This window comes from Polychytrium aggregatum (genome assembly GCF_025602895.1).
Source record: "Polychytrium aggregatum strain JEL109 chromosome Unknown BJ171scaffold_1, whole genome shotgun sequence".
In the NCBI taxonomy this organism is placed as follows: domain Eukaryota; kingdom Fungi; phylum Chytridiomycota; class Chytridiomycetes; order Polychytriales; genus Polychytrium; species Polychytrium aggregatum.
In genome coordinates this window covers 1,153,387-1,178,686 of record NW_026516203.1, presented here as the reverse complement: position 1 = coordinate 1,178,686, position 25,300 = coordinate 1,153,387, and the positions used below count along the sequence as shown (strand labels likewise).

At 56.1% G+C, this 25,300-nt stretch overlaps 5 protein-coding genes and 1 pseudogene across 6 annotated transcripts; 1 reads left to right on the top strand and 5 right to left on the bottom strand.

Moving 5' to 3' along the window:
• Nucleotides 1-144: 144 nt before the first annotated feature.
• On the top strand, nt 145-4,294 carry BJ171DRAFT_576619 (uncharacterized protein; the record flags this gene model as incomplete). Its single annotated transcript, XM_053113762.1, has 16 exons — nt 145-203; nt 377-460; nt 756-814; nt 921-1,177; nt 1,270-1,496; nt 1,657-1,828; nt 2,059-2,149; nt 2,393-2,496; nt 2,577-2,628; nt 2,771-2,836; nt 2,916-2,981; nt 3,095-3,138; nt 3,259-3,394; nt 3,483-3,542; nt 3,889-4,089; nt 4,212-4,294. The coding sequence occupies 16 exons, from the start codon at nt 145-147 to the stop codon at nt 4,292-4,294; spliced, it is 1,761 nt and encodes a 586-aa protein (XP_052971913.1).
• On the bottom strand, nt 4,242-6,650 carry BJ171DRAFT_8420 (ribonuclease P 40kDa subunit-domain-containing protein). Its single transcript, XM_053115932.1, has 8 exons — nt 6,465-6,650; nt 6,236-6,383; nt 6,011-6,079; nt 5,710-5,799; nt 5,433-5,558; nt 5,128-5,338; nt 4,832-4,963; nt 4,242-4,704 (listed from the first exon to the last, which is right to left on the bottom strand). The coding sequence occupies exons 1-8, from the start codon at nt 6,591-6,593 to the stop codon at nt 4,515-4,517; spliced, it is 1,095 nt and encodes a 364-aa protein (XP_052971912.1). The 5' UTR covers nt 6,594-6,650; the 3' UTR covers nt 4,242-4,514.
• Nucleotides 6,651-7,815: 1,165 nt separating this feature from the next.
• BJ171DRAFT_609211 lies at nt 7,816-9,354 on the bottom strand (annotated as a pseudogene; the record flags this gene model as incomplete). The annotated part of the gene is made up of 4 exons: nt 7,816-8,105; nt 8,494-8,758; nt 8,797-8,798; nt 9,228-9,354. Coding segments are annotated over 4 exons (684 nt in total).
• Nucleotides 9,355-9,926: 572 nt separating this feature from the next.
• BJ171DRAFT_8393 (P-loop containing nucleoside triphosphate hydrolase protein) lies at nt 9,927-14,605 on the bottom strand. The gene is made up of 11 exons (XM_053115923.1): nt 14,354-14,605; nt 13,936-14,035; nt 13,735-13,808; nt 13,392-13,545; nt 13,079-13,222; nt 12,694-12,923; nt 12,387-12,535; nt 12,159-12,307; nt 10,491-12,050; nt 10,242-10,347; nt 9,927-10,093 (listed from the first exon to the last, which is right to left on the bottom strand). Exons 1-11 carry the CDS (start codon nt 14,477-14,479, stop codon nt 10,024-10,026), a joined length of 2,862 nt encoding a protein of 953 aa, XP_052971911.1. The 5' UTR covers nt 14,480-14,605; the 3' UTR covers nt 9,927-10,023.
• A 3,995-nt stretch (nt 14,606-18,600) lies between these two features.
• Nucleotides 18,601-22,610, bottom strand: BJ171DRAFT_609208 (uncharacterized protein). The gene is made up of 9 exons (XM_053115254.1): nt 22,082-22,610; nt 21,790-21,870; nt 21,638-21,692; nt 20,867-21,349; nt 20,468-20,582; nt 19,461-20,218; nt 19,152-19,329; nt 18,932-19,027; nt 18,601-18,780 (listed from the first exon to the last, which is right to left on the bottom strand). Exons 1-9 carry the CDS (start codon nt 22,267-22,269, stop codon nt 18,698-18,700), a joined length of 2,037 nt encoding a protein of 678 aa, XP_052971910.1. The 5' UTR covers nt 22,270-22,610; the 3' UTR covers nt 18,601-18,697.
• Nucleotides 22,611-22,881: 271 nt separating this feature from the next.
• On the bottom strand, nt 22,882-25,153 carry BJ171DRAFT_485140 (vacuolar ATP synthase 16 kDa proteolipid subunit). The gene is made up of 9 exons (XM_053109091.1): nt 25,031-25,153; nt 24,767-24,813; nt 24,465-24,568; nt 24,244-24,298; nt 23,853-24,002; nt 23,705-23,739; nt 23,552-23,570; nt 23,279-23,358; nt 22,882-23,155 (listed from the first exon to the last, which is right to left on the bottom strand). The coding sequence occupies exons 1-8, from the start codon at nt 25,057-25,059 to the stop codon at nt 23,315-23,317; spliced, it is 483 nt and encodes a 160-aa protein (XP_052971909.1). The 5' UTR covers nt 25,060-25,153; the 3' UTR covers nt 22,882-23,155; nt 23,279-23,314.
• Between the last annotated feature and the right edge of the window lie 147 nt (nt 25,154-25,300).

Below are 25,300 nucleotides of genomic sequence, written 5' to 3'. Positions count from 1 at the left end.
TCAAAGGCAGCATTCATGTCATTGCCTCGAGGAGCTATGTTCCCCACCTCCCGCCTCGGCCTCGTTCCGTCCATGGCTATATAGCCGGCGGCAGCCACCTCGAAGGGATGCGAAGGCGCTGGCTCTTCCTGGAGAATCCTGATCATGTTCTATCCATACGAGATCCTTGCAAACCGCCATGTCTCCGGCATTGGCATCGTCTGGTATCCACAAGAGGAGCACGGATATCCCCTTCATCTCGGTTGCAGCGCTTTTTCTTTGGTTCTGAGGGCTTGCCTTCTCCTTCCCCCCTCCTCCTCCGCTTCCTGTTTCTCATGAGGGTGGCTCGGCAATGTCGGTTCCACCTTGATTTGACTGACAAACTGCCTGTTTGCAGGATCGCTGCCACACTCGGAACCCGTTCCTCAGCCAAGAAAATATCCAAACGAGAGCTGTCGACAGTCAACATCCAAAGGACATGGTGAGCTGCTACTCCCACCGCTCATGTGGTGGTATCGCTCCATCCATCGCTCCATCCATTTACCCATCCATCACTCCATCGCTCCATCCATCCGACCGATCGACCCACACTTTCATCGCGGCCTATCGCATCCGCCAACTGACTCAATCTGTCAGTCGCTATTTGATCGAACCGCCGGAACCTTTGGCGCTTCGCCTTGCGTGAGTAGCTGCCCTGGCGCCGAGCCCCGTATGCAGTCGTCAATCAGGGCCGAGGATACCGGTCCCTTGTCTGACTTCATAGCACCACCACACAGTTCGCACTTGATGATGGGAGTGATACGCGTCTACGAAGAACAATTTTGCTACTTTCAGAGTATGTCTGCAGAATCGGGACCCGATCCGATGGCTCGGTTATCGGTTTCGAGTCCTGGCGCAAGCTGATGCTCTGACTTGCTCGTTTTGCGTTCTGGGAGTGATAGAGGAGGTCCAAGTCACCCTCGGGAGGCTCAAGTCTTCGTTGGCGCTGGCAAGCTCGGACCAGATCAACATGTCCATCGAATTCGCGCGGTACAACATCTGCAACATCGTCACCTTCAGTCGGGTCAATGACTCCTCGTCTCTAATAACGATCGTCCTCATCCTTCCAACCACCTTTCGCAGCGTCGCTACCATCACACTGGCCATGCCAACCGCCGGCGATGAGGGTCTGCTTGATGAAGAGTCCCTCTTGCTTCAGGTACGTTCACCCACCAGCTGCACCCACCAGCTGCACCCACCAGCTGCAGCCGCCACCGTCACCCCTGGACAAGACTAACTTAGCGGCGACAGAGCGGAATCGGATACTCGGGCGGATGGCTGGAGAAGCCTCGAGATGAACGTGCGACCGAACAGTCGGTAATCGGGTCCAGTCGACCGACAGAAGTTGGGCGACAGGCCTCTGTGGACACTGCAAACCTCTCCGACCTGGATCTTGCACCAGCTTTGATCGCGGTGCACACCTCAACACTGGTTTCGTCCAGCATCAATCTCAGCTCATCGGACGTTAGTGTCAGAAGGTACATGCTCGGTTCTGTTGACAGCTCGACGAATGAGATACTTGAACGGATGAGAGGAGATTATTGGTTGATGGCCGGCCAAAGAAATTGCCGATTGGACCAGTTAGCGACCAATGTCATCAGCCATGGTGCTGCGATCTCTTATCCTTTTGATTTCCAGCAACTACTCCGGCTCCACCCAGCGGAGTGCCTCGTCTTTTCTCAAGCTTCTCGATCTCGAAGACGACATTCTGATGGACGACGGCCATGAGGACACACTGCCACTGATTGACTTTGATGATCTACAGCACACCGACCACAACGCCGCTCCAAAGAAGAGGAAGAGGATCGAGGTATGCATTCTTGCGGAGAGAAGGAAAGGACGGAGGGGAGCCCCGAGCATAGGCGACGGTGATGTGAATTCGGCCAGATGAATTCGATCGCTGCCGCATCTGATCGCCAGAACGCGGCTCCCTTGGTTCGACACAATCGCCTCCGCTTTCAAAACCAGTACATCGAGCCGTCTCCGACGCCATGGCCGGGATACAGTGTCGATTCGCCAAGGCGAGATGCTTTGCGGCAGGCCACCGTGTTGGCGCACCGCCATGAGCCTCCGGAAGCCCCGAGAGACCCTGAAGACCCAGCCAACTCCGCCAGTGAAGCACCTCAGTCTCGTAAGTACTTGTTGGCGAACATGCTCGATATGCTGCATCAGGGAAAAAGGCACCAAATCAACACAAGATTGATTTGAACTGCTTCGGCACAGACCCAAGAAGACGAGCTCGATGCCATTTTGATTCCGAGGTGAGAGGCGGCTGGTCGGCCAATCGATTATACAGGAATACTGGCACAGCGAAACGACAGACGAGTGTAGGGCTAGGGGCGAAGCCCCCAAAGGCACTTGAAATGACACGCAGCATACTTTCAGACCCAGATCCAGATCCAAATAGATGTTCCGGATGCGAATGCGCCCCGTCGTCGGTTCCATATCGGAGACTATTGTGGTCGTACCTTGCGGCAGGTAAGGGTCGGTTGAATCTGGTGAATCGATGTATGCGCACCCACTCGACCACTGACTTTACAACGCCCCAGATTCAACAGGGATATAGAACGGAGGCTCGCGCTCTTGCTGCCGAATGCGGAGCCATGTCTGGTTGGTGGTTGTGGAGCAATCTCGGACACAGCCGTCACTTGGCGGAATCCGTTGAGAGGAATCTCAATGGCTACTGTGCTGTCATGGAATGTCGTTGATCAAGCCCAAGTAATATTGATTGCCTGATGCTTTCAAACTGCAGGGCTGCCGCAAGAGTTGGCTTACTTTTGTACCAGACTCTGCTCCACGGCCGCTCATACCATCGACGGTAGGAAGTCAAACCATTCCGCTCGTGGATCAACCGGGTCTCGGCTGTGCCAAGTAACCAACATTCTTGCCCACAATAGCCGACTATGTGTACAGAGGGGAGACCAGCAATGCCGCTGATGGCACCGGTAGCAGTGGCAACTCTGGTATGCAGCACATGCGATCCGCAGCCGCCCATGGTCGCTGCCACCGGATCGAGGGTTCTGGTAGTTACATTGTCTAATTTGCCATGAGCAACTCATTCATATGAACTCGCTAGGAGGCACATCCTGGGCAGCGATCGGCTCTGAGGCTGCATCATCGGTATGGCTTCCGCTTATGCTTACTGAGGAATAGATGGGTGTGACCAGTTGTAGTCCGATGCGCAAATGGCAGGATTGCTGATCAGGACGTGCAAACGAATCGCTTGCCCTCGTTCTTCAGGAATGGTCCGGGGATCTGGAAAAGTATCGACAAAACGACGCCCTCGACAGCAAACCCGACGGCACTGCAGAGGCCCTGTTTGACAATGCGGAGCTTCTGCCATGGCACAACATCGACGCCTATCGGCCCAACGAAGGTTGTATTCTGAACCCGGATTGCTCTTGCGGTGCATGTAGCTTGACATTTGCTTCATAGCCACATCTGTTAACAGTGCTCGTCGACAGGGTCCGTTGCGAGTTCACCGCGCTCCAAGATGTCCCTTGATTCCCGAAAGATGAGTGAGGGTAAAGAAAGGTGTGTGTTTCATTGACCCCAGGCCGGAGCTGGCCTGCAGCCGCCGGCTAGGATGCACTCAGTCGCAAGAGCACCACCACCACCACTGCCCGTGGTCCATGCGACATTGATTATATAACTTGTGAGTGCCAGCAGGACGTCGGGAGGCGGCTCAAGCGCTCGACGCTTTTCGATGCGAAGTCGGGATATATCACCACTGCACGAACTGTCGTTTTCACCAGGAGGTTCGTTCGAGTACTGAGGTGTGCCGACGTGGGCGCCATCGGTCTGTAAAAGTACAATGAAAATACGAAGCAAGAAAAGACAGCGCATTAACTCGGAGGATTCCCTGCACAGACGACAGCTCGGCTCTGCTCGATGTGGAGTACTCGGACAAATCAGGCAGCAGCGAGGCTGACGAGATGGAGGAAGAAACAGAGCTGTTCTTCGCCTACATCCAGGAGGTGCTGAAGCCGGCAGGTGCAAAGCGCATAGTCTTCTCCGCGCTGATTCCGGCGCTGTCGCATCCCTCAGTGGCGGCACAGGCGTTTCATCACGGTGAGTGCACATGAGAACACTCGAGGATAAAGGCGAACGTGACGCAGACCGTCGGATCTGGCTGGGTGCCTAATGCCATTGCACCCGTATTGTACGTGGCTGGCTGGATGGTTCATTCGCAGTGCTGGTGCTCGCGACCCAAAGCCGACTCACGCCAAGGCAAGATGTGGCATTTGGACCCATCGAATTGGAGCTCACGGAGTGACAGTTACGGCCGGAGTGTCGCTGTGAGCATGTATTTTCGGCAAGGCGAAAGCCAGCTCGAATGATGGAGACGATGGAATGGTCGTACCCCAAGGACTCATTAATTGCCAGGTGGAAACAGACCATCCCCAAATAAGCTACGCTAATCAACATGCACAGCCCCATGAAAACTTTTGAATGTGAAGGTAGCGGTGGTGGTATCCGGAGCCAACGTGAGGGGCTCAGAAGGTGTAAGTGTCATGCGAGCCCAGGGCCTGAAAGGTGAAGGCCATGTCGTTGGCAAATGCAATCACATAGTCGTTCTCGCCGCAGTCCAGGTGGCCGTGCTCGGCATGCTTCCACGAGACAGGGGAGTCACGGAATCCCCACACCAATAGTGATGCCCAGCTATTGTGCTTGGACGCGAACGACCTGTGATCATGCACAAACCAGTCAATTCCAAGAATTTGCCTCGCCACAGCAAAGCCGTATGCAGCAACGAGGTGGTGGCTGGGAAATATCGAAGAGGGTGCAGTCGAGTTCACAGGCAACTACCCACCTGACAATACTCGAGAGCTCGAAGAGGTTCTCGGCGACCAGCATGCCCGTCCAAGTCAATTTCATAACCGATCCGCGTTGATTGGGCTCGGGTGGTCGATAGACCGAAATGAAAGGGTCGACATGCAGAACTCTGAGGCCAGCATATGGATCGATATCAGCGCCATACCAAACGTTCCGGATGAGATCAAGGCATCAAAGGCCGGGTGCCCGACTTACGAGGGCCGTGACCTACTGATTCCCTGGGCTCCCAGGCGCACCGACGGCGATCGCTATCGGTTGAGTTACATGTCTCACCTCAACTGGCCACAGGCAACCAAGCCAAGCCATTCATGCAGGTCCAACAGACTCTGCTTGATGTTGGCGCTTTCGTCGGGGCTTTCGAGGGCAGAGCCGGCCTGTGTCCACAAGGGCACCTCGGCATTTTCAATCAGCTCCACCTCAACCTTGGGCTCTAGTTTTTGTGCGTGAGCCGAGTCTGGGAACCCGATATCCATAGGAGCTCCATCTGACGGGGTGTACGATGATAAGCCGGTTGCTGGTCAGGCTCGGTCATCAGAGTTGTTCGTTCCCCTAGTCAAAGTCAGGGAGGTGGCGCTTACCTTCCTCGACGGCGGCAATCACAAAAGTAAACGTTCTAGTGAGCGTGTGCGTAAAGCACCACTCGACGCGATCATAGAGTTTGCTTCCCGGCTTGAACTTTGTGGATTTTAGATCGATCTTGATGACTGGATGATGAAAAAGATGGTATAAATAGGGAACAGCAGAGCAGCTCTGAGCGTACTTGGACTCTCACTCCGCACGGATGCATAAACTTCGTGATGATCGGGACACGAGATCTAAACATGCAGGTGAAGTGCTGGACTCGGGCGAGCCTACCAAAACGATGTCCCTTGGAGAATCTGCTATGTTCCCCAACCAGACCCAGGGTTTCATATGTGTCTTTCTCGACGCTGAGGACGAGTATCCCTGGAGATACCAGAAGGGCGAGTGAGGGGCGAGAATATCGGCATTGAAGGTCAGACGGCTGTCCGCTGGGTCCGATGGAGGGACGAGAGCCGAGCAGCCAGAAGTAGGACCCCAAACTTGACACTTGGATGCCGGCCAGCCCGCTCGAGACAAGCGTAAGGCAGCGGCATATCTCTCTGAGCGACGGAGATGGCGACAACCAAGGACCTACCATCGGGCAGCAGCGCAAACACATCACTGGCATCGATCTTGGCATCCAGATTCATAGCGCGGAAGCTGCCTTTGGGGGGGGGCACAAAAGAATGCGGGAAGGCGTGAGCATGATGCAAGGTTGCAACTCGACGCGAATAGAAGTACATCTCGATGTTGCGGCGGCATCAATCAGAAGGGCCGAGGACATGGATCTGGTTTGCGCATGGATCGGACTTGCACTGACCTCGCTTGATGGCTTTGAGGATCTCGGGTTGAAGAAAGAACGACAAGCCAATCCTTGCGCGGTAAAAGAAGAAGGGCGCAAAGCCTTCGAAAGCATGCCTAACAGAATCTTGGTCGTATCCCTCGGGAACAGGGACGATCACCTGGGCCTACTGAGACTCGATTAGCAGGCGACTTGGGTGGGCCAAGAGAACAAGGAAGCGGTGGGAGGAGCAGGATTGGAGGCTTGCCTTATGGTTGAGGTAATGGCCCGAGATGACTCTGCCGGCGGGGTGTTCGCTTCTATCGGATCCATCTGCATTACATATTGACAAAAACAGCTTTGGCCGATCGGGGTCGACGGGAAGGTCGGGGAACATGATGACGATGCGAGTTGCCAGGAACCGCGAGGCCCAAAACGGGATATGGACTTTGGGACGACCGAGAAGAGCGCGTTCTCGGCCGACGTTCTCGCGAGGGGCGTTCTCGCTCGCCGGTCTGTGTCACCTCGTGACCCACAGGATGTCAACACGTGACCAATTTGCATCATCCCGGTTTTTAGCCCGAATTCGATCCGGATCAAATTTTCTGGATCGAGTGTGCTGGATCTTCTGGTTTGTGGCTCGATTCGTTTTTATTCTCGGCTTTCCGGGTTCGCCCGGTCATGGAACGGGTTGGACATGCTCCGCCGCGATCCTCCGCCGCCGTCCGTCGTCGTCCTCGGCTCCAGTCGTCCGCCCCCCCCCAATCCCTCGAGCAAACCAGCCTGACATTACCTTCCTGCAAGATGGGCTCCATAGCGAGCTTCGCTAATCCGATAGTTGATCGCGATCACTATTCGCATGAATGGAAAGGGAGAGCATTGTATGTGAGCTGCGGTGCTAGAGGCTTGAACCATATTCGAGTCGGCTGGGTGATTGAAAGACTCATTGATCAAACCTCAAGGGCTCATACCTCTGTCTCCGGTGGTTGATCGAATCACTCGGCAACTGCCAGTAGTTTAGTGGATATTAGTATTGGCATGGCCTTCATTGCAAGGTTGAGGCGAGGATAACACTATGCCAGCTACTGACTTACCTTCAAGGCTGCTTATAAGCTGTGATTGGCCTGAGAATGCATGAGTGGTTCCTGAAAATGAGATCGAGAGCATATCGTTATCATCCAATCGGATAAACAGAGCGTCGATCGCCTTGTCGCCCTTACCTGAGGTATTGCTTGCCTGGTGTGAAACCCAGCCTATCCGCTCTCACGCTCGTGTCAGTTGGCGGGATTATATGGAGAATCGTGGCTCGAGTGCACTGCTATCCGCTCACACTGCAACCAGCACATCGCAATCACCCAATCCAACTCCAACCGTGTTCTGGGACCCTAACCCGACCGTGATTGCCCAGTATTTCGGAATTGTATTGATATTCCACAATAATTTATTTAACGGGATGGGCTGGCTGGCTCTGCCGCGGAAGCCAACCGGACGGTTGCTGTGGGTTCGCCGGAGCCGGGGATATGATAGATTCTTCCTTGTCGAACACAAATCTGACACCTGTGGGTGACATCGAAACAAGAATTTTATGGTCCAGCCATTTGGATGCCATGTTCAACTTATCATTTTTGTACTACAAAGTTCCGACGGTTGAAACGATTTTGGAAACCTTGATGAAGGCGTGGGCGCTGTTCGACTTGAGTGTGCGACGATTGGGGCGGGCGAGCCGATCTGCAAGCCCAGCGGCTCGATCACAAACAGGAACAAAGGATTCATATTCCAGGTCGTGAGGTCGATGAGCACTTGCGCTCCCGTTCGGCCGGACTTCTGCTTGTGCCAGGATCGAGTGCATCGTCCTCGGTTGGAGGGTCTTGGTTTCCAGCACCGGTGGCCTCGAGGGCCTGCTTTATGGCTGCAACAATGTCGTTTTTACTCTGGGGACAGGGGAGACTTTGAGGATTTGCACTGTTCCTTGAGTATTTCGACAGTGGGTGCCGGGTCGCCCATATTCTGGGCAGTCCACTTTGGGGTTGCCATCCCTCTTGGGATGCTTGATGGGAGGTGTTTGACTCCCTTGTGCAAAGTGTGTGTGTGTGTGTGTGTGTGTGTGTGTGTGTGTGTGTGTGTGTGTGTGTGTGTGTGCGGATGTGTGCGTGTGACGGCGAGAGGCTTCTCGCCTTCCCTCGGGGGTCTCTCGCCAGAGACTGCTCTTCTCGCCGACCGAGGTGGCTCCGAGAGCGCGTTTTTTCGTTCTCGCAAAGAATTTTTTGGAGTGGATTCGGCGCTTGGGCACAACTCACACGTGATCTCCGGCTCGAGTGCGGCTGGACCCGGCTGGACCCGGATCGGAGGCCAAGCCACGCCGCGATTGGAGTGGCCAAGCCACGCCGTGATCGGTGTGGCGGAGCCCGCTGTTGGCGAGACGAGACCCGCCGAGAGCCGCACGAGAGCCGCACGAGAGCCGCCGAGAGCGGCGCCGGCGTGTGTGTGTGGGCCGTGGGCGACGCATAAATACCCCGGTGCCGGCGATCCCTCTTTCGAATACAATCCTCTCAGGCCATTTGGCTAAGATCAAGTGTAGTATCTGTTCTTTTCAGTGTGACAGCTGAAACGTTATACATAGTATAACTGTCTGTCAAACTTATTTTTGTGTCCTCCTGCCGACGATGTGCTTGCACTGGTCGGCGGCACCGGTGTCCTCGGCCCCACACTGCCGCCAAGTGACGCCGAACCCCTCCCCAAAAGCAAACGATTAAAACGAAACAGCGGGTGGTGCTTGATGGTTGGATGGATGTGTGAGTGAGAGAGGGCGGGATGGATATGAAGAGAGGGCTGGATGGGATACGAAGAGGGTTGGATGTGTGTGGATGAGAGCAGTGGATGCTGCATGTTGGTGGATCGAAGAATGGCCAAGAAAGCGGATGGACTGTGGGTGGCTCGCATCGCCGATGGGAATGGTGTCGTGGGTGTTTGTGGTGTTTGTGGTGTTTGTGGTGTTTTGGCGATGGACGGATGGATGGTGTGGCCGAATGACCTCCCCGCGAGCCCATCGTGCTGTGTGATATTCGGATTGCGATCATGTTCAGGCCGAGCCGCCGCATCTGGTTCGTCGCCGCCATGACACTCGGATGCAGACGCAGACCCAGACAGCTCCGGACCATTGCCAACTCCAGACAGAGCTCCACACATCACGATCGATCCATTCGCCTCGCCCACCGGACTGTCCAACCCAGCTGACCGACACTCTGCATCCGATCGTCCAGCCCAGCGAGCAGCAGGCTCCTCGGGTGTGTCTGAATAAAGTTGTATTCAGGTTATTTGGAGCTCGGCCAGACGGGGATGATGGATGGATGCAGCAGCAAAACGATACACTGAAACTAGGTACATCGGAAAGGGAGAAGAATCGGCGAAAGCAATCAAAGCATATGTCCATGACGAAATCCAGCAACACTTCGACGACAGCACACAAATCGAACAAGGCAAGCAGCAAACACGAGAGACGGATGTCGAAGGAGACAAGAGAAAGAAAGAAAAGGCAGAAAAAGGAGGATAAAGTACAAGGAGCAAGAAAGGCGAGAATCGAGAACACATATGTGGATAAAAGAAATGGGGACGGTGACTGCTACTGAAATCCATCCGGGACTGGGCCAAACAAACTCGTGGCGGTGCTCTTTCATTCGGGAGGAAGAGACTTGGCTGGCGTTCTACTTTTCTAAGGCATTGACAGTGTGCATGCGTGCGGATCTCCCATCAGCGGCGCTTGACGTTTTTTTAACCGGCCGGAACGGTGGCGGACATCTCTCTCGGATAGCGGCTGCTTCTGTGGCAGCTTATCGCTTGAGCAGGCTGATGTACCATGAGGCGCGCTTTCCGTTGGCGTTGTTGCCATCAAAGTCGATGCTAAGATCGACAGGGATTGCATGGAGGGTTCCGTGAACACAATGTGCAGTTTTGGTGAGCAAGACCGTTCTGTATAAATCTGGGAGTGTGCAGACAATAAAGCCAGCCTGGGCGTTGTACACACACCCGGCCCAAAGCAAATACTTACGGTTCATCCAACTCGCCGGCAACGGGGGCAACGCCGCCACCGCGGAGGGGCTTGGCGATTCTGCTAGAGTACAGCCAGCTGTTGGAGCCGGCGTCCGGATATTTGACTGAAATCGGCATGGGTCATTCGCAGGGTCAGTCTATCGCTTCTTTGAAAGGCAACTGTCGCATTCATGGCGACATCAGGAGTGCGATGCAATCAGCCTCCCCCTCCCTTCCTTCCTCCCACAGAGATGGACTAGCAACTCACAGCGGGCTTCCTGGAGCTTCTCGCGCATCGCTGTCAGCTGCGCCTCGAACTTTTGGTTTTGCAGCTCCAGCTTGGTCTGGGCATCCTGCAACAAGGTCTCGAGGTTCTGGATGCGCTCGTTGCGGGCAACCAGCTTGCGCTCGGCGACAGCAAGCTCCTTCTTGAGAGTGGCGTTCTGCTCGACCAGCTGCTTCTGAACGTTAGTAAGCTGCTCGAGGTTACGCTCCAGGAAGACCATTTTCTGCTGCTGGGCGCGCGAGTTGCTGTTGCGGAGGATACTGTTGTACTGCTCGCGAGTCTCGTCAAGCGACACTTCGAGCTCGACAACGCGCTCGCAACGGTTCTGCAGATCGCGCATGAGCTTCTTCTTCATGGCATCGAACTCGGCCAGCTGCTGGGCCATGACGCGTCTCATCTTCTCGATCTCCTCGTTCTTGACGTTGTCGGGCAGCGACGGAGACGCATTGCGGCGAAGGGCCTCTGCGGCCGTCTTCAGCTCGCCGTTGGCCTTGACCTGCTCGGCAAGGGCAGCTTGAGACTTCTGGAGCTCCTGGTCCTTCTTGACAAGCGAGTTCTTGAGGTCCTCGATTTCACCTTCCTGCAGCTCGCGCTTGTTGGCATATTGGGTCTCGAGCTTGCTCTTGAGGTCCTGGATGACGGCAGCAATGTCAACGCTGGCATTCTGCTCCTCTTCCTGGATGGTCTTGTCGAGGAGCTCCTCGTATTCGGCCTCGAGATTGGCGAGCTTCTGCTCGAGCTCCTGCTTGCGCTGGGTGAGCAGAGTCACATCGTCTGTGGCGGCCTTGGCCTTGGTCGTCAGCTCGTCAATGATCTGGGTCTGCTGGGCAACCTGGGTCTTTGCCTCGAGCAGCTCGCGGTGCTGCGACTCAATCTCGGCGGGGTCGGTGGGAGGAGACGAGTTCTCCTTCATGTAGGCCAGCTTGGAAAGGGTGTCGCGGATCTGCTTCTCCTTGTCGGACATGAAGCCAGAGGGATCAAACTCGGCCATCATCTGCTCCATCTTCTCCTGCTTCTTCTTCTCCTTGTCCTCCTCGTTGACGACAACGACGGGCTTGGAGGCCTGCGCCTCGATGACTTGCTTCTTGAGGCCCTCGATCTCCTTGTTCAGCTCCTGGTTGGCCTCGCGGAGCGAGTCGACGGTGATGCTGTTCTCCTTGTTCTCGTAGGTGACCTTTTCGAGCTGGAGGGTGACCTCGTTGACGCTGGTGACGAGTTTCTTGTTCTCGGTGGTAAGCTCAGTGTCCTTGGTCTTGAGGAAGGCGAGCTCCTCGTTCAAGCTCTCGAGCAGATCTCGGTTGGTCTTGAGCTCGGCCTCCTTATCGGCAATCTGGTCAGAGAGCTCGTTCTCGCGGCGAAGGAAATCCTCGCGCTCGTCGTCCGTTACGCCAACGGGAGCAGGCGTGGCGGCACGGGCAGCGATATCGGCCAAGTTGGCGGCCTGAGCAGGGGTAACCGAGGGAGTGGGGGCCGCGACGGGAGGGACTTCGTCTCCATTGATACCCTTGAGGGGCACCCACTGCTCTTGGGGCACCTCGACGCCTGGGCGAGAGCAATGGGCGGTTCGCGTGAGATACTGTCCGCTCACGGGCATACGCGGGAGGCGGAGCGTCAGTCAATCATACAACAACAGATCCGGGGGAGACGTACCAGAGCGCCAGAGACTGATCTCGCCCTCGAGCGAGCCTGCGTAGCTGTGCAACTGAGTAAAGTCGGCCTTGGCCTTCTTGAGCAGTGTCTTGAGCTCGACCGTCGACAGCTCAGCGTTGACCTTGGCCTTGTTCTTGATGGTCTTGGCGCTGTCGGGCGATGCGAGAGAGCACTGTAAGCTGCGAGCGACCAACAAAAATACCCGAGCGACGCAACCATGATACCTACCGCATACCGAACCGCAGGGTCGAGACCGTTTCGGCCTCGTTGAAGGACGACGGCGAGCAGTTGATGATGAGGGTGGTACGGGAGTTACCACCGAGCGACTCTTGGAGGATACGAGTCAGCTTGGAATCACGGTAGGGAATATGGGAAGACTGTGGGGGAGTCCAAGTTGGGCTTAGCATTGTGGATGCGCCTCCGTCACGACAGATCACAGCAATGGCCAGATGCTGGTTGCAAAAGCTTGCTAACAACGAGCAAGCCTAGGCTGCGGGCCACGCCAATGGCCTTGAGTCTGGCGCTTCAAACACACCTTTCCGTCCGTGAGGGCGTTGATGACCATGCCAAGGGCCGAAAGAGACTTGTTGATCTTCTTGGCTTCCTCGAGGGTCTGGCCAGTGGCGCCGGTCTTGCCGACCTTTTCGGAGCCAGCCAGATCGACAAGGTAGAGCTTGCCGGTGCGCTGGCTGCCGTCAGTGAGGTTCTTGAGTCCAACCTGGATCACAAAGATGGAGTGACTGCGGGAACTCTCGGCGTTCATGTCTGTTCACCGGAAGCACCGTCGCATTAACGCCGAGTTAGTTGGGGATTGCAGGTGTATCCAAAAGGGTACACCGGCAGTGGCGCCGGCGATATCGAGTCGTGTGAGGGCACAGTGCACGAGGTCAAATGTCGGCTGCGCGATGGTGGATGCTTACTGGTGTAGCCAACGACACGGGCCGCCTGGCCGCGTCTCATGGCCTCGTACACTTCGGCAACAGAGCCAACAAAGCTCTCGAGCAGGCCCTTGACATAGACACCCCGAGACTTTTCCTCGTGGATCGGGAGGTTATCGTTTTGGGCTGGCAGAAGAATTGTGGAGGGCAGGTAAGCCAGGATGCTAGCGTGGCTGTCCGAAGCCCAAGCAGCTACAGTCGCAGCTGCAGACAACGCAGGGTCCGATAGCAGAAGGCACGGCAGCGAGAGTGCCGCCAGCCGCGTGGCTGCACCCGTCGATAGAGAGACACGTACGATTCAGCAAATCGCGGACTTTTTCGTTGTAGATTTCCATGTAGGAGACCTTGACAGTGAATTCGAGGTTCGACGGGGCGTTGTAGATGGTGGCAAAGATGCTCTCGACCAGACGAGGGGTGAGACCCTTGTATTCCTCGTCTTCCATGTTGCCCTGGGTGGAAGGATCGATGGATCGGCATGGTAAGCCACCGGGGTGGCGTGGTCAGGCCACGAACAGCCAAGGCAAGGGCATGTGTATCGGACATTGCGGATGGGGAAGGTGTGGGCGAGCCCGCAAGATCGTGGGTTGGATCGCACGAGAGCGACTGGTGGGATGTTAGCGCGCAGCGCACATGCCTACCATCATCGTGTGTGTCTTGCCACTACCGGTCTGGCCATAGGCAAAGATGGTTCCGTTGTATCCCTTCATAACATCTGGATGGATAGAGTCGATGGGTGGGGGAGTCAACGGATCGCTGTCAGAAGCCTGCCAGACGAGCGAGGGACGGTTCGTGGCCTCGATAAAGCGCAGGCACGCCAGAGGATGGCGCAGACAAGTCACCTTCGACGACAGCCGAGGCGGCATACTCAAACACTTGCGCTTGGTTGGTATCCCAGTCAAAGATTCGGTCAAACGCATATGTGCCGGGGTATTCTTTGCTCTGAGTGAGAGGATGTGGCAGGAAGCAGCCAAGGACCGAGCGTCAGTATGCGATCGGCATTCCATCTGTCTGCACAAGCCCCCCCTCCTCCTCCTCCACAAGAGCCTGAGGGGCCAGCCCGGAAACTGCTCGTGGACTGGAGGGCGAGTGCCGCCGGCTGCGTCAGGGGACTTTTTCGCTTTGCCCCCCCCCGGTCAATCGGGAGGAGAACGAGGACGAACAAGCACCCACGGACTCGATCTGCTCTGAGAGCGTCGCAATAGTCGGTGGCAGCTGGCGACAGCCGAGGATAGGGAGTCGGTGGCGGCGACGGCTTACCTCGACATTGACCGTGGTCATGTCCTCCGAGAAGGAGACGATGTGGACACCTCCCTCCTTGATTTCACGGCTGTTCTGGGGTCTGAAGCGACAGACGACGCGGATGTTGTTTCCGGCAGAATCCATTTTGAGGTCGGGGAGGGGTGGAGTTGCGCGGGCTGCAGGGAGGGGGGAGCGGACGATGTGGGTTTGAGGAGGAGTGGGCGCTATCCTCTGAGGTCGGTGCAGAGGGAAAAAAAGCGAAGGTGCGGGAGGCCTCGGGCCTGGGAAGGCAGGGCCACAGCCTGTTTGGGGTGCGCCGGATTTGGAAGGCACACGCGCACACGTCGGCCGAGGGCGACACACGGGCCGCGTCTGTATGACGTGCGCCCGCGGCGCCGAGGCGCGTGGTGCCACTGCGCCGTCTGGGGCGAGGGGCCCGCAGACAATGCTTCTGGGCTGGCTTGTGGGTCTGGACATGAAGATCACCACCCACCAGGCACTCGGGCTGGTTCAGAACAAGACATCGGGAGAGTCGGGTCGAGCAAGTCGCTTGCGTGTGGAAGCTGCTCGCGGACATTGGAAAGCCTGGGTCCACGCGAGCTCGATGAGCATCCGTTCCCTTGCCACCATGACGCACTCCCAAAGGCAACCACAACGACAGTCTCCCTACCATCCGAGAGATCCTGAAGAACGAAGGAGTAGACTTCATCGCAATTCAGGAAACGAAACTGGCACCGGAAGCGCGGAACCCCTTGGCCAAGGTCACAGCCCATGAGGCCCGTCGAACAGACAGCCTGGGCGGTGGACTGGCGCTGGTGTTCAACCCCGAGACAATCGATCCCGACGACCTGAACATCGAAGAGACCGACGAGGGAAAGCTGTACACGTGGACCAGGTACGGCACCAGAACATACATCGGAAACTTTTATATCCCCCACCCGGTGAAGACCGAAGAGTTTGCGCAAGCGGTACAGTCGATTGAAAAGTATGCGCGGATGCCCAATGCCCAAGTCATCGTGATGGGAGACTTCAACCTGTCGCTGAGCGACCTCAACGGCGGAAGGGTGATAAACAGAGCCAAGGAGACCGCCCTCACGACCACCCTGCGGAGAGCCAGGATGAAAATCATCCCACCGGCAGCGATCCCGACCCCAACTCGGATCCGGGGTAACCGAAGATCGACCATCGACTATATCTTTGTGTCGGAAGCGGAAGCCAACAACGACCCGCTCCTCAAGGTGGACATGGAGGGACAATACCTCATATCCGACCACCGCCTGATCTGGACCACTGTGAAACTCACGAGGAGTGTGTACCCAAAAGCCGACAACTGGCAGTGGAACCTCAGACTCCTCGAGAACCCGGAGGTCTGGGAAACGTACAAGTGCGCCATTGAGCGAGTCAGCGGCCTAGTCTTAAACGAGATAGAGAGGCTCCTCCAGCCCATCCACGACGGCACTGAGATACCCATCAGCCAGGCAGACGCACAGCTGGCCATGGACCAAGCATGGGAAGTCATCAAGAATGCAATCAACACGGTGGCAGATAGCGTCCTGGGCAAAACACAGGTCAAATTGATCTGGAAGACCCCGGAGCTCACCGTCGAGATCCGTCATCTGACCAAGGAGAGGAAGAAGCTCCAGAAGCAGCTCAAGAGGCACCACACGGACCCTGTCATGAAGGAGAACCTTCGAGACAAAATCAGGGTGGTCAGACGAAACCTCAACCGGGCCATCCGAAAGTGCCGAAAAGCGAGCAACGAGAAACTGGCCGAGAAAATCAACCGCATGAACAGCACTGAGCTTTCCAAGACGCTCGGGGCCATGCAGAAGCGAAAGGCCCGGGAAGGTGCCCACCGATTCGACAACTCTGACGAAGCGCTGGAGAGACTCGTCTGCCACTTCGGCAGAGTCTCGGCGGACTCAACGGCCACGGCGAACGGGTTCGATCGAACACTCGAGCCCCCTACACCGAGCCAAGAGCGTAGACGACTCCCCCCCAGCTACGAGCTCCCCATAATCAGCCCACGGGCAATCAAGGAGGCGATCATTACAACACCACGAAGGAAGGCCCCAGGGTCGGACAGGATCAAGATCGAACTGCTCCAGCCCAACGCACATAGAGTCTCGATATGGCTCTACTTCCTCATGGGAGCAGCCATCAAGGCGTCCGTGGTCCCAACTGAGTGGAGTACAGTGCTGATCCATCCCGTCTACAAGAACAAGGGATCGCCCCTCGACCCCGCAATGTACAGGCCGATTGGACTGACCCAGGTCTGCCGAAAGGTTGTCGAGCGAGCACTGCTGCCGTTGCTCAACCGAAAGCTCGGACTGATGGACATTGCCCAAGGTGGATTCCGGGCCGAGCGAGGCACCCTCGACCAGATCTTTGGCCTGGACACGCTCATCAAGGACCGCCAGCTGGCGGGCGAGGAGTACTCCCTGGTGTTCCTCGACATCAAGGCGGCCTACGACACTGTCTGGAGGGAGAAGCTCTGGGACAAGATTGAAGAGCGCACCCCATGTACGATCACCCTCAGGCTCTTGAAGGCCATGTTCGACGATGTGAAGATTCAAGTCGTTAGCAAGAGCCGTCGGTCCAATCCGGTCTGGCTGCAGAAGGGACTGATCCAAGGATCGGTCCTGAGCCCGCTGATGTTCAGCGTGTTCATCGACGACCTCCCTGGGAAACTCCGGGCAGACGGTGGAACAACCCTAACCACCACCCGAGGACGAGCCGTCCAGGTCAACTCACTGTGGTTTGCCGACGATGGGGTGCTCATCTGCCGCCCCAACCAGACCCAGCGCCTCCTCGACATCTGCGAGGCCCACAGCATCGAGAATCGATACCAGTTCTCGCCCCCAAAGTGCGAGGTGATGTTCACCGAACAGCACCCAGAGAAGGATGCCAAGGTGTACCTGTACGGCAAGGAGCTGCCAGTCGCCAAGGAGTTCCGGTACCTCGGAGCCATCGTCGACATCAACGGCTTCAGGATGGACCGCCAGATCCAGAACCTCACCCACAAGGCTAGAGGTGCCGCCGACAAGCTGGTGAAGCACGGAATGAGTCTGGGCCGATACTCGGCCAAGACAGTGACGAGGGTGTTCAAGACCTTCGTTCGGCCCATGCTCGAGTATGGACTGACCCTCGAAGTGCTCACGAAGCAGCAAGCCGTGATACTCAGACGAGCACAGATGCACTGTCTGACCCGACTCTTCAGAGTGGTGCGGAACACGTCCTACGGAGCGATGCACCTCGGATGCGGACTCATCACCCTGCCCAACCGCCTCAAGCAGCTGGCCCTCCAGAACCGAGCCGTCTGGGAAGACCGTCTGGACCACAACGACAAGATGGTCTCGATGGTGTTGAGATATTCCCGCATCCAGCCCAGCCTGATGGATGCATCCCTCGGCTCCCAGTTCTACCTCGACGAGTACTGGCGACAGCTGATCGTGCTGAAAGAGCAGTGCCAGCCGGACTACCCGATGAAGGAGCTGTTCAGGAATGGCTACTACCAGCTCCCAGGGCCACCAGTCAAGCTGCAGATTCACATCGAGGACGCGCAAGGCTTCGACAGGTCAAAGGAACTGACCTCGGCCCGCACCGTGACGACGACCATGTCGGGACTGTGGGCCGAGCGAGGGCCCAGGAGAGATCGATACTATCACAACATGATGGTAAGATGGACCCTCGGTGCCTTCCCCGGACACCCGTATGGCCACTATCGGCTGTGCATCTCCTGCACGAAGAGCCGAGGAGAGTTCGTCGCGATGTGCCGGACCCACACCCAGAGCTGCGTCGGAAGAGGCGGCTCGTGGCAACGGATAGTGGACGAGCTCAAGCTGCGGCACCCCGAGTGGCAAGAAAGCGGCCACGAAAAGGTCGGTCCGATCGATAAGCTCCTGGACCTGACGAACGTAGTGGGTTACTACGAGCTGGATGGCATGAGAAGGTTCAACTGGCAAGACCCGGATGTCCATCTCCTGTGGCGAACACTCCGAAGAGTGTTCAAGACGCTGATCATCGCCAAGGCGGGGTGGAAACCCCCCAGGCGATAGGCGGCATGGTCGAAGCAGAGCGAGAGATGAGGGCATATGGCTCTCATTTCTCAAGACTGCTCACTAGGTCTATAAGAACTTTATTTTCTATCCTTTTTTTTTTTCTTTCCTTTCCCCTGATATACTGCTAGGGCCGACCAGGCCTTGATAGCTTTCAATTGAAATAAAAAAAAAAAAAAAAAAAAAAAAAAAAAAACGACAGTCTCCCTGGACACGCACGCTGTTTGGTCATGACGGGCAGCAGATGAGGCGTATTAAGGCTCCCGAAAAAGTCACCCTCTGGGCTCGCAAACGAGCAACCATTTCATTTCGAGCTCGCTATGAATGCCTCGCAGAGGCTCGCTTGCTCGTCCTGGGCCGGTACATACTCCAGCAAGGCACGAATGTCTGTTCCAGACACAGTCCCATTCAATGATTGGTTAGATGTCGTGGCGTCGGTTCGACTCTCTTGTGCTGGCCATACGGTACAGCGACCTGGCATGTTCCGGCCCCAGCTTCCATCTCCTGCCCTCGCCATCGCCGATCTGTTCGTACTCACTTTCTATATCCTTGCGCGACCAAAACGATCGCGTGATCCGGAATCGTTGCGTCTGGGGCAGAGCACGGAAAAAGTCGAGACTGGTCGCCGGATCATCTGCAGCACCCAATGCGATTGTTTCATGTAAGTCTCCTGGGGACATGGCTCCATCTCGCCTGTTGATTGCCGGGCGTATGCATAGCTCGCCACAGCCCACATGTCCACTACCGTGCCGACATACCGTTGGTCATAGCCACGAGGACATGGAGGATCTCGGAGATGGCATTCTGGCAGGTGCTGTTCGCGAGGAGTTTCGGAAGCAGCAGCGCCGGCATTCGCCTGAGGTATTCGATCCGGCTTGACACGCTTTCGCTGGACTTCCAGAAACTGTCGAATTCAAAGGATGTCTTGGGAATGGCCTGTTTACTGAGCGGATCAGTACCGGCAGATGCACAATATTTGCTACTTTCTGTATCCATACAGCACAAGCGGAATTGGGAGGAACGAGCCCACGGCCCGTCCAACCGATGCTACCGATGAATTCAGTTACCTTTCCCACTTGGTCGCCGATACGAACATCGGGTGCAAGTGCTGCCGACACGGCTTTCGGTGCACTCGCACGCGGGCTGTGATTCATGCTGACTGATTCATTTTCCACGCCGCTTTCAGTCGCTTCTTTATCGACATCCTGATTACCCTCAATTTGTTGCTCGCCACTCTTGCACTGTGATGGATATTCGTTGCTCTCGGCCCGGCCTTGTGTGCCCACAGCTGCCTCTTGGTTGAGCTCCTGTGTGATCACCGTACGATCCCAAAAGTCGTCGTCCTCCTCGTCCGAATCGAGCTCTTCGATAGTGATGGATAGGGCCCGATCTTGGCTGGCCCTGCTATTTACTGTATCCTCGCAGCGGACAGGGGCGTGTGTGTCGCTGCTCCCCACTTCCATAATCAAGGGTTGAAAAGCTTGCTCTGGGCTAGTCGCTTTGTCTTCTTCCTCGCTCTGATGAGCGTTGACTCCGATGATTTTGCCTGGCGAGACTTGTATTTCTGATTCGGTCTCGTCGTCGACCTCGACAATGGCCATGCGCTTGCCGGATCCAGACACAGTGCTCACAGTAGGCCGAGCCTCATCGGCTCGTTTTTGAGCATTTTTGATTCCCTGCATGGCTTCTTTGCTCGTAGGATCAAGCTCGAGGACACACCGAAAGTCTTCAATTGCGTCTCTGTATTTCCCGCGATTGCTGCGGGCCAGTCCACGCCGGAGATGGGCTTTCAGATTGGAGCTCGGATCGTTGAATTCCAAGGCATCTGTAAACAAGTCCATCGATTCTGAGTTAATTTCAACCCGACACCACTCAGACAAACTCTAAATCTATTCTTTACTCCATCCTTACAGCAGTGCGAAGCACCTGCCAGCCTGTTTTAGTGCTGGATACCAGCAAGTGGCTGCCAATGCTCTTGTGGCTACATCATAGCTATTGGCTATGTCCGCATGGTATTGGCTCCCATGCAAGCCCAGGGTTCCTGCCGCCATCATACTGCAAACAGACGACCTACCCGAAGCATCCTTTTCAGCTCTCTCATAATCTTTTGTTTTAATGTATGCCAAGGATCGATTCGTCAAGACATTGGCCCTCGGCATAATGGCCAAACTGCGCGAGTAAAACACAATCTGCCGTCGCCGCCGCCGCAGAAGTAAGGTACCAAAGATGGTCAATAGCAGCCGATCCCCAGAAACATAACATCGGCTAACCCTCAGCCCGGCTATGCATGAACGAACACAGTATTGTTCCTCAAGCATCTTGAACTTATTGCGTCAATGTCCTCACCCTCACCCACAATTTAGTCGACCCGCCTTGTGATATGCTACCACTTCGTGCCAAGCGGTCCCGCTGGGAAGTCTGCGATACACGAAGCCCTCGACTTTGCTCTCAGTCTCGGCGACGATCCGCTTACCGACTCTTCGTATTCCCCGAGCCTAAATACTTCGTTGCCCTTGTTCTTCTCCATCTCAGACAAGAGCATGCGCTCCTCCGCAGACATGCCAGCTGTGTTTATGTTGGTGAGCTGGACCGAGGGCTTGTTGATTACAGATTTCTCCATAGGCTTGCTTGAGTCCTGATCGATCCTGTTGAGCTCTTCTTCTACATTGTATTTATCCCAGTACCGCGGGTCCTTGGGCACAGCGGATTTTTGGCTCGCAATCGGTGTCGCCTGAGGAGCTTTCGAGCTCGAGGTACCAGCAGCAGGCTCAGCCGCACGAGCAACCACCGTGGCCGAGCGACGACCGACGACCTGGACCGCCAGAGCATCCAATTCCCCAACGGCTTCATGTAAAACATCCAGTTGGCCTATTTGTGATCTTGGTCGAGCCGCTCGCTTGTTTTGAGCGGTCGAACTTATCGCCTTATCCTTGGCCTTGAGGTCCAGCACCATGCTCTGGATTGATTGCCAGGGCAAAGTAGTATCAGTTGGGGTGCAATGGTCAGCCAGTTGGGTTGTAACGGCCAGCTGGTTTCTGTTGTCTTGGCGACGTGGCTCCATCCGCAACGCCACAGGATTGAGGGTCGGGCGCCGAATCGAAGGGCTCGGAACGAGGACGCAGGAAGCGAGCACAGACAGAGAGCAGGCTGCGTTTCGTCAGCCCAAAGCCGACTCGCGCATTAATCGATCGAGGCAAAGTGATCCCTGTGATCGATAATTATGGCTAGTAGTCATCAATCTTACACTGAATTCATTCATATCCTCGGGGCTGCACACTTTCGATAGGGATGGCCGCATGCTATGCGCAAGTGATGATGAGGGTTATTAGCTCCGGGCTGTCGCTTCGGGTGAACCGACGTCGGGACTGTGCCAGACTTTGAGATGCTAGCACCTACAGAGCAAAACCCGGATCTAGTTCGGTGATCCGTTTCTCGAAGGCATCTTCCAGGTCGCGATAGACGCCGTGGACGCCGGATCTGCGTCGGCTGTTAGTACACGACGTGGTTGTTGCGAGGGAGAATTCCGCCCCGCATGAAGTGCTCGATCCAGCTTCCCATTGTCCGGCGCTGCAGATCAATGTTGCCTTGGGCATTCTCTCGCTGTGGCCTTCATGCACCACACATCATACATCGTAGACGCCATACCGACCGCACGACACCCGCCGCTTCTCGCCTCGCTTTAACATACTTTAGCACGGCCAGAAGCTGTTTGAGCTTAAAGGCATTATTGCATTTGGGCAGAAAACTGTAGTCGAGCTCTGCGATGTCATACTCCTGTTCTTTGGGCACGGCAGGGAGACAATCCTGAGGAACGCCTTCGGCTTCGCGGTGGCTGCCAAGCAGGCCAACGAGTCCTTCGGTCGGGATGATCTCCATTCTTACAGACGTGACTTCTCGGTAGCGCGAGTAAAGCCCGTGCGAAAGCACTTGAAGATCAGCTCAAGATTTGGTTGCTGGAACAGCCCGTCTTGATCGGCGGATATCTACCTAAAGGCAGTCAGCGGAAATGCCCGCCAAAATCATTCGCCTTGCCTTGCGGTCTCGCGCCCACCGTGCTGTGGCGGGAACAGGGCCTGCCAGCTTCATTCCCGGTGGTCACTCAGGGCGACAGGAGGTGGGCCTGACGAAGACTTGAGCCGCCTGCGAGCTGACAGTTACAACCTTCGCAAAATGAAACGGGACACCTCGTTTTGAGCCAGGACAGTTGTTTTTCTGGAACCTGAATACACGCTCACTCATTGCAATCATGGCCAAACAGTATGTCCAAGGAGACCGAGGCTGTCATCGCCTTTGGAAACGCCTCGGGGAAGCAAGGGAAGGGATATGCATCCATCCAGTCCCAGGTGGCAGCGGTTTGCTCGGTACTTTGAGCAGTGCAGGTCGATTGTGGAGACCGGAGAGCGACTGGAGGTCTTCACTCGGTGGTGATTTGTTTTATTGCATACGGCATGCCCTCGCATACTTCGTTGAAATGCGGGATCGGAAGGGTGTACTCTGGACCCATACCACGCCGCATACTTGGCTCAAACAGGATATCATGCCCTGTTTCAAAATGACCGTAGAGGCTAAAATGTATTGCGAATCTGCCAAACCCACCCAAAAGCCACACAAACGGTCACAGGCCAGACCCCGCTGTGACCCACATCCCCGAAACTCTACGCTCCGCAAAGCAAGATGCTAAGCGGCTTTGTCATTATGATCAGGCGCATCGTCAAGAGGCGGCCGACCTTGGATGAAGGTAAATACTCGAGCGGCATCGTCGCTGAATAGAGCAATGTATATCGATGCAGTGTTAGATTGGCATGCGCTCTTTCTCTCATTAGAAACATGACACGTTCGCCAACGCGATACCAGGAATCCCCATCAGTTCTTAGCGACGACTCACCACGCGCGAGAGATACGATGCGAGAAGACGAGTTTGTTAGCAGCTTCCGGCCGAGGCCTTTGTGTTCAAGATCAGCGCAACTGAGAAAACGAGAGGCTGGGGTCAAAAACGTGCGCTACCCGGCGCACTACTGCGCGCGATGACCCTCAATTATGGCACATATCCACTCGATATGCTATGTCATCGACAATGCCTGCTGCACGAATTTGGCTATGGCGACAGACGGGGCAGCAGTTTTAGTCGCCATCTCCACAGGCCTTGCAAGTCACTCACCGATGAGTCCATAGAGACCCTGCGAACCATGTGTCCACCGACAATTGTCCAACGAATGCCCAGGTTAGTGGCTGTGGACAAATCACACACCAGAGGCGTATAGAAGCCCATTTAGGCACCACCCCACACCGCTACTGAGGCAAACACACATACCAATACTTCGGCGAAAATGAGAATCAAAATCATTCCTGGTTGGGGGATGTCATACATCAGTACGAGCGCGTGGATCTTGGTCTCGATCTGCGGCAGAGTTGCCCGCACTCGCAACCAGTAAACCGGACTTTGGCAGCCTGCAACTCACCAACAAATACACGTGGCTGCTGACTGGAGCCACGGACACCGGCATCGCCAACGACACCGACGGCGAATCCGGCAGCGAGGCCACCAAGGCCGACACTCAGACCAGCACCCAGCTGAATGAAGCCGGCGAACAGAGTCATCTGCTGGGCGACTGACACAAACCGACGTGGCCAATACAGGGGATCGCCCATAACTGGATTAGCGACAAGCATTCTACGAGGCCGCGCGACCAGCACGACGCGATCACAATGCATGGGCAACAGGTTCGGCGAGGATCACGCGAGTCGGGCAGCTATTCCCACATCGATCGCTCGTCGACGGGCCGGCGCACTGCGTTCGGTCCGGTGTTTGGACCCGGGCGTAACAGCAAAGGGGCAGATGAAAGCACTTACGTCCACCGCTGATCAGGACAGAGACAACAAGCCCGTAGATACCAATGATACCAGCCTAAACACATAGAGCAAGAGGCGTGCGTATTTGGAGGAGGGATTAGCGGAATCATGCTGGCACCGACTTGGACACCTCTGGAATCCTCGCGGCTCAACCCCGCTCTGAAGTTGACGCGACGAAAATCGCGACAACCAGACCAAATGCTTCCAAAGCCGAGCCATACCATGACAGCGGGAATCACGTTCTTCATGATCAGATCAGGTCTCATCACACCGGATGCGCAGATGGCAACGCCGGACTTGGCCGTTCCGTACGAGGCGCCAAAGCCTAGAATGGCGGGAGGCGAGCAAGGTGAAAGGTACGGGTAAGCAAAGTCAAAGAGAGCATTGTCTTTTCTTTTCTTTTTGGAAACGGGAAAGCTGCCTCTGGAGATTCTAACGCGATATTTCGGGCCGCGCCCCGATTGGCAGGTCTCGTCAGATGCATGGCGACGACGACGCCGTGAGGCCACGGAACGGTACATACAGCTGAAAACGATGGCGGCGGTGCATCCCATAGCGCCGAAGAAAGGGCTGCTCGGTAGGGGTGCCGCAGAGGGTGACGAAAGCAGTGAGCATGCAGTGACGAGTCGGAGCAATGGCTGGCGTGTCGGTGGTCGCGAGAGAGAGGGCCAGCAGCAGCCAGGGTCGGGCAGGCTGGGGCTGGTTGGGGATAAGCGCGGCAGCAGAGCGGCTGGACAAGCGAGCGAGCCAGCACGGATCGGCGGTGGCGACAGACTACGTGCCCTACCTGTAGACGGGGCAGTAGTCGGTAGACATGGCGGGTGGTCGCGGATAGAGGCGAGGCGAAGATGGGCGGGAAGAAGCGTCGGGCGGATGCGATGTGCTGGCAGAGGATGATGCGCAAGAAAGGCCAGGGCTGGCGGCGAGCCGCGAGAAAAGAGGGGCCCCGAGCAAAAGACGCAGCCGGATGCAGCCGCACTCGAGTGCACTGGATCCGGCCAGCCCGCCAACAGGCCGTGGTCGGGCGACGCGCACCGCCCCGCATTGCTTGGAGTGC

What these genes read in the sequence shown, in the direction of transcription:
- BJ171DRAFT_8420 (XM_053115932.1), bottom strand. Translation starts at nt 6,593, where the DNA reads ATGTTCCCCGACCTTCCCGTCGACCCCGATCGGCCAAAGCTGTTTTTG. An exon ending in GATTGCCGCCGTCGAGGAAG is followed by an intron (nt 5,339 to 5,432) that starts GTAAGCGCCACC and finishes ACACCCCGTCAG; the next exon opens with ATGGAGCTCCTATGGATATC. An exon ending in GAGCTCTCGAGTATTGTCAG is followed by an intron (nt 4,705 to 4,831) that starts GTGGGTAGTTGC and finishes GCATGATCACAG; the next exon opens with GTCGTTCGCGTCCAAGCACA.
- BJ171DRAFT_8393 (XM_053115923.1), bottom strand. Translation starts at nt 14,479, where the DNA reads ATGGATTCTGCCGGAAACAACATCCGCGTCGTCTGTCGCTTCAGACCC. An exon ending in CCGTGTCGTTGGCTACACCA is followed by an intron (nt 12,924 to 13,078) that starts GTAAGCATCCAC and finishes TCCGGTGAACAG; the next exon opens with ACATGAACGCCGAGAGTTCC. An exon ending in GCCGGCGAGTTGGATGAACC is followed by an intron (nt 10,094 to 10,241) that starts GTAAGTATTTGC and finishes TGTCGATCTTAG; the next exon opens with CATCGACTTTGATGGCAACA.
- BJ171DRAFT_609208 (XM_053115254.1), bottom strand. Translation starts at nt 22,269, where the DNA reads ATGGAGATCATCCCGACCGAAGGACTCGTTGGCCTGCTTGGCAGCCAC. An exon ending in CAGCTTCTGGCCGTGCTAAA is followed by an intron (nt 21,871 to 22,081) that starts GTATGTTAAAGC and finishes CAGCCGACGCAG; the next exon opens with ATCCGGCGTCCACGGCGTCT. An exon ending in CCTCGTGGCTATGACCAACG is followed by an intron (nt 19,028 to 19,151) that starts GTATGTCGGCAC and finishes TGGGTGCTGCAG; the next exon opens with ATGATCCGGCGACCAGTCTC.
- BJ171DRAFT_485140 (XM_053109091.1), bottom strand. Translation starts at nt 25,059, where the DNA reads ATGTCTACCGACTACTGCCCCGTCTACAG. An exon ending in ACGTGATTCCCGCTGTCATG is followed by an intron (nt 24,299 to 24,464) that starts GTATGGCTCGGC and finishes CTATGTGTTTAG; the next exon opens with GCTGGTATCATTGGTATCTA. An exon ending in TGTCCTGATCAGCGGTGGAC is followed by an intron (nt 24,003 to 24,243) that starts GTAAGTGCTTTC and finishes GGTTTGTGTCAG; the next exon opens with TCGCCCAGCAGATGACTCTG.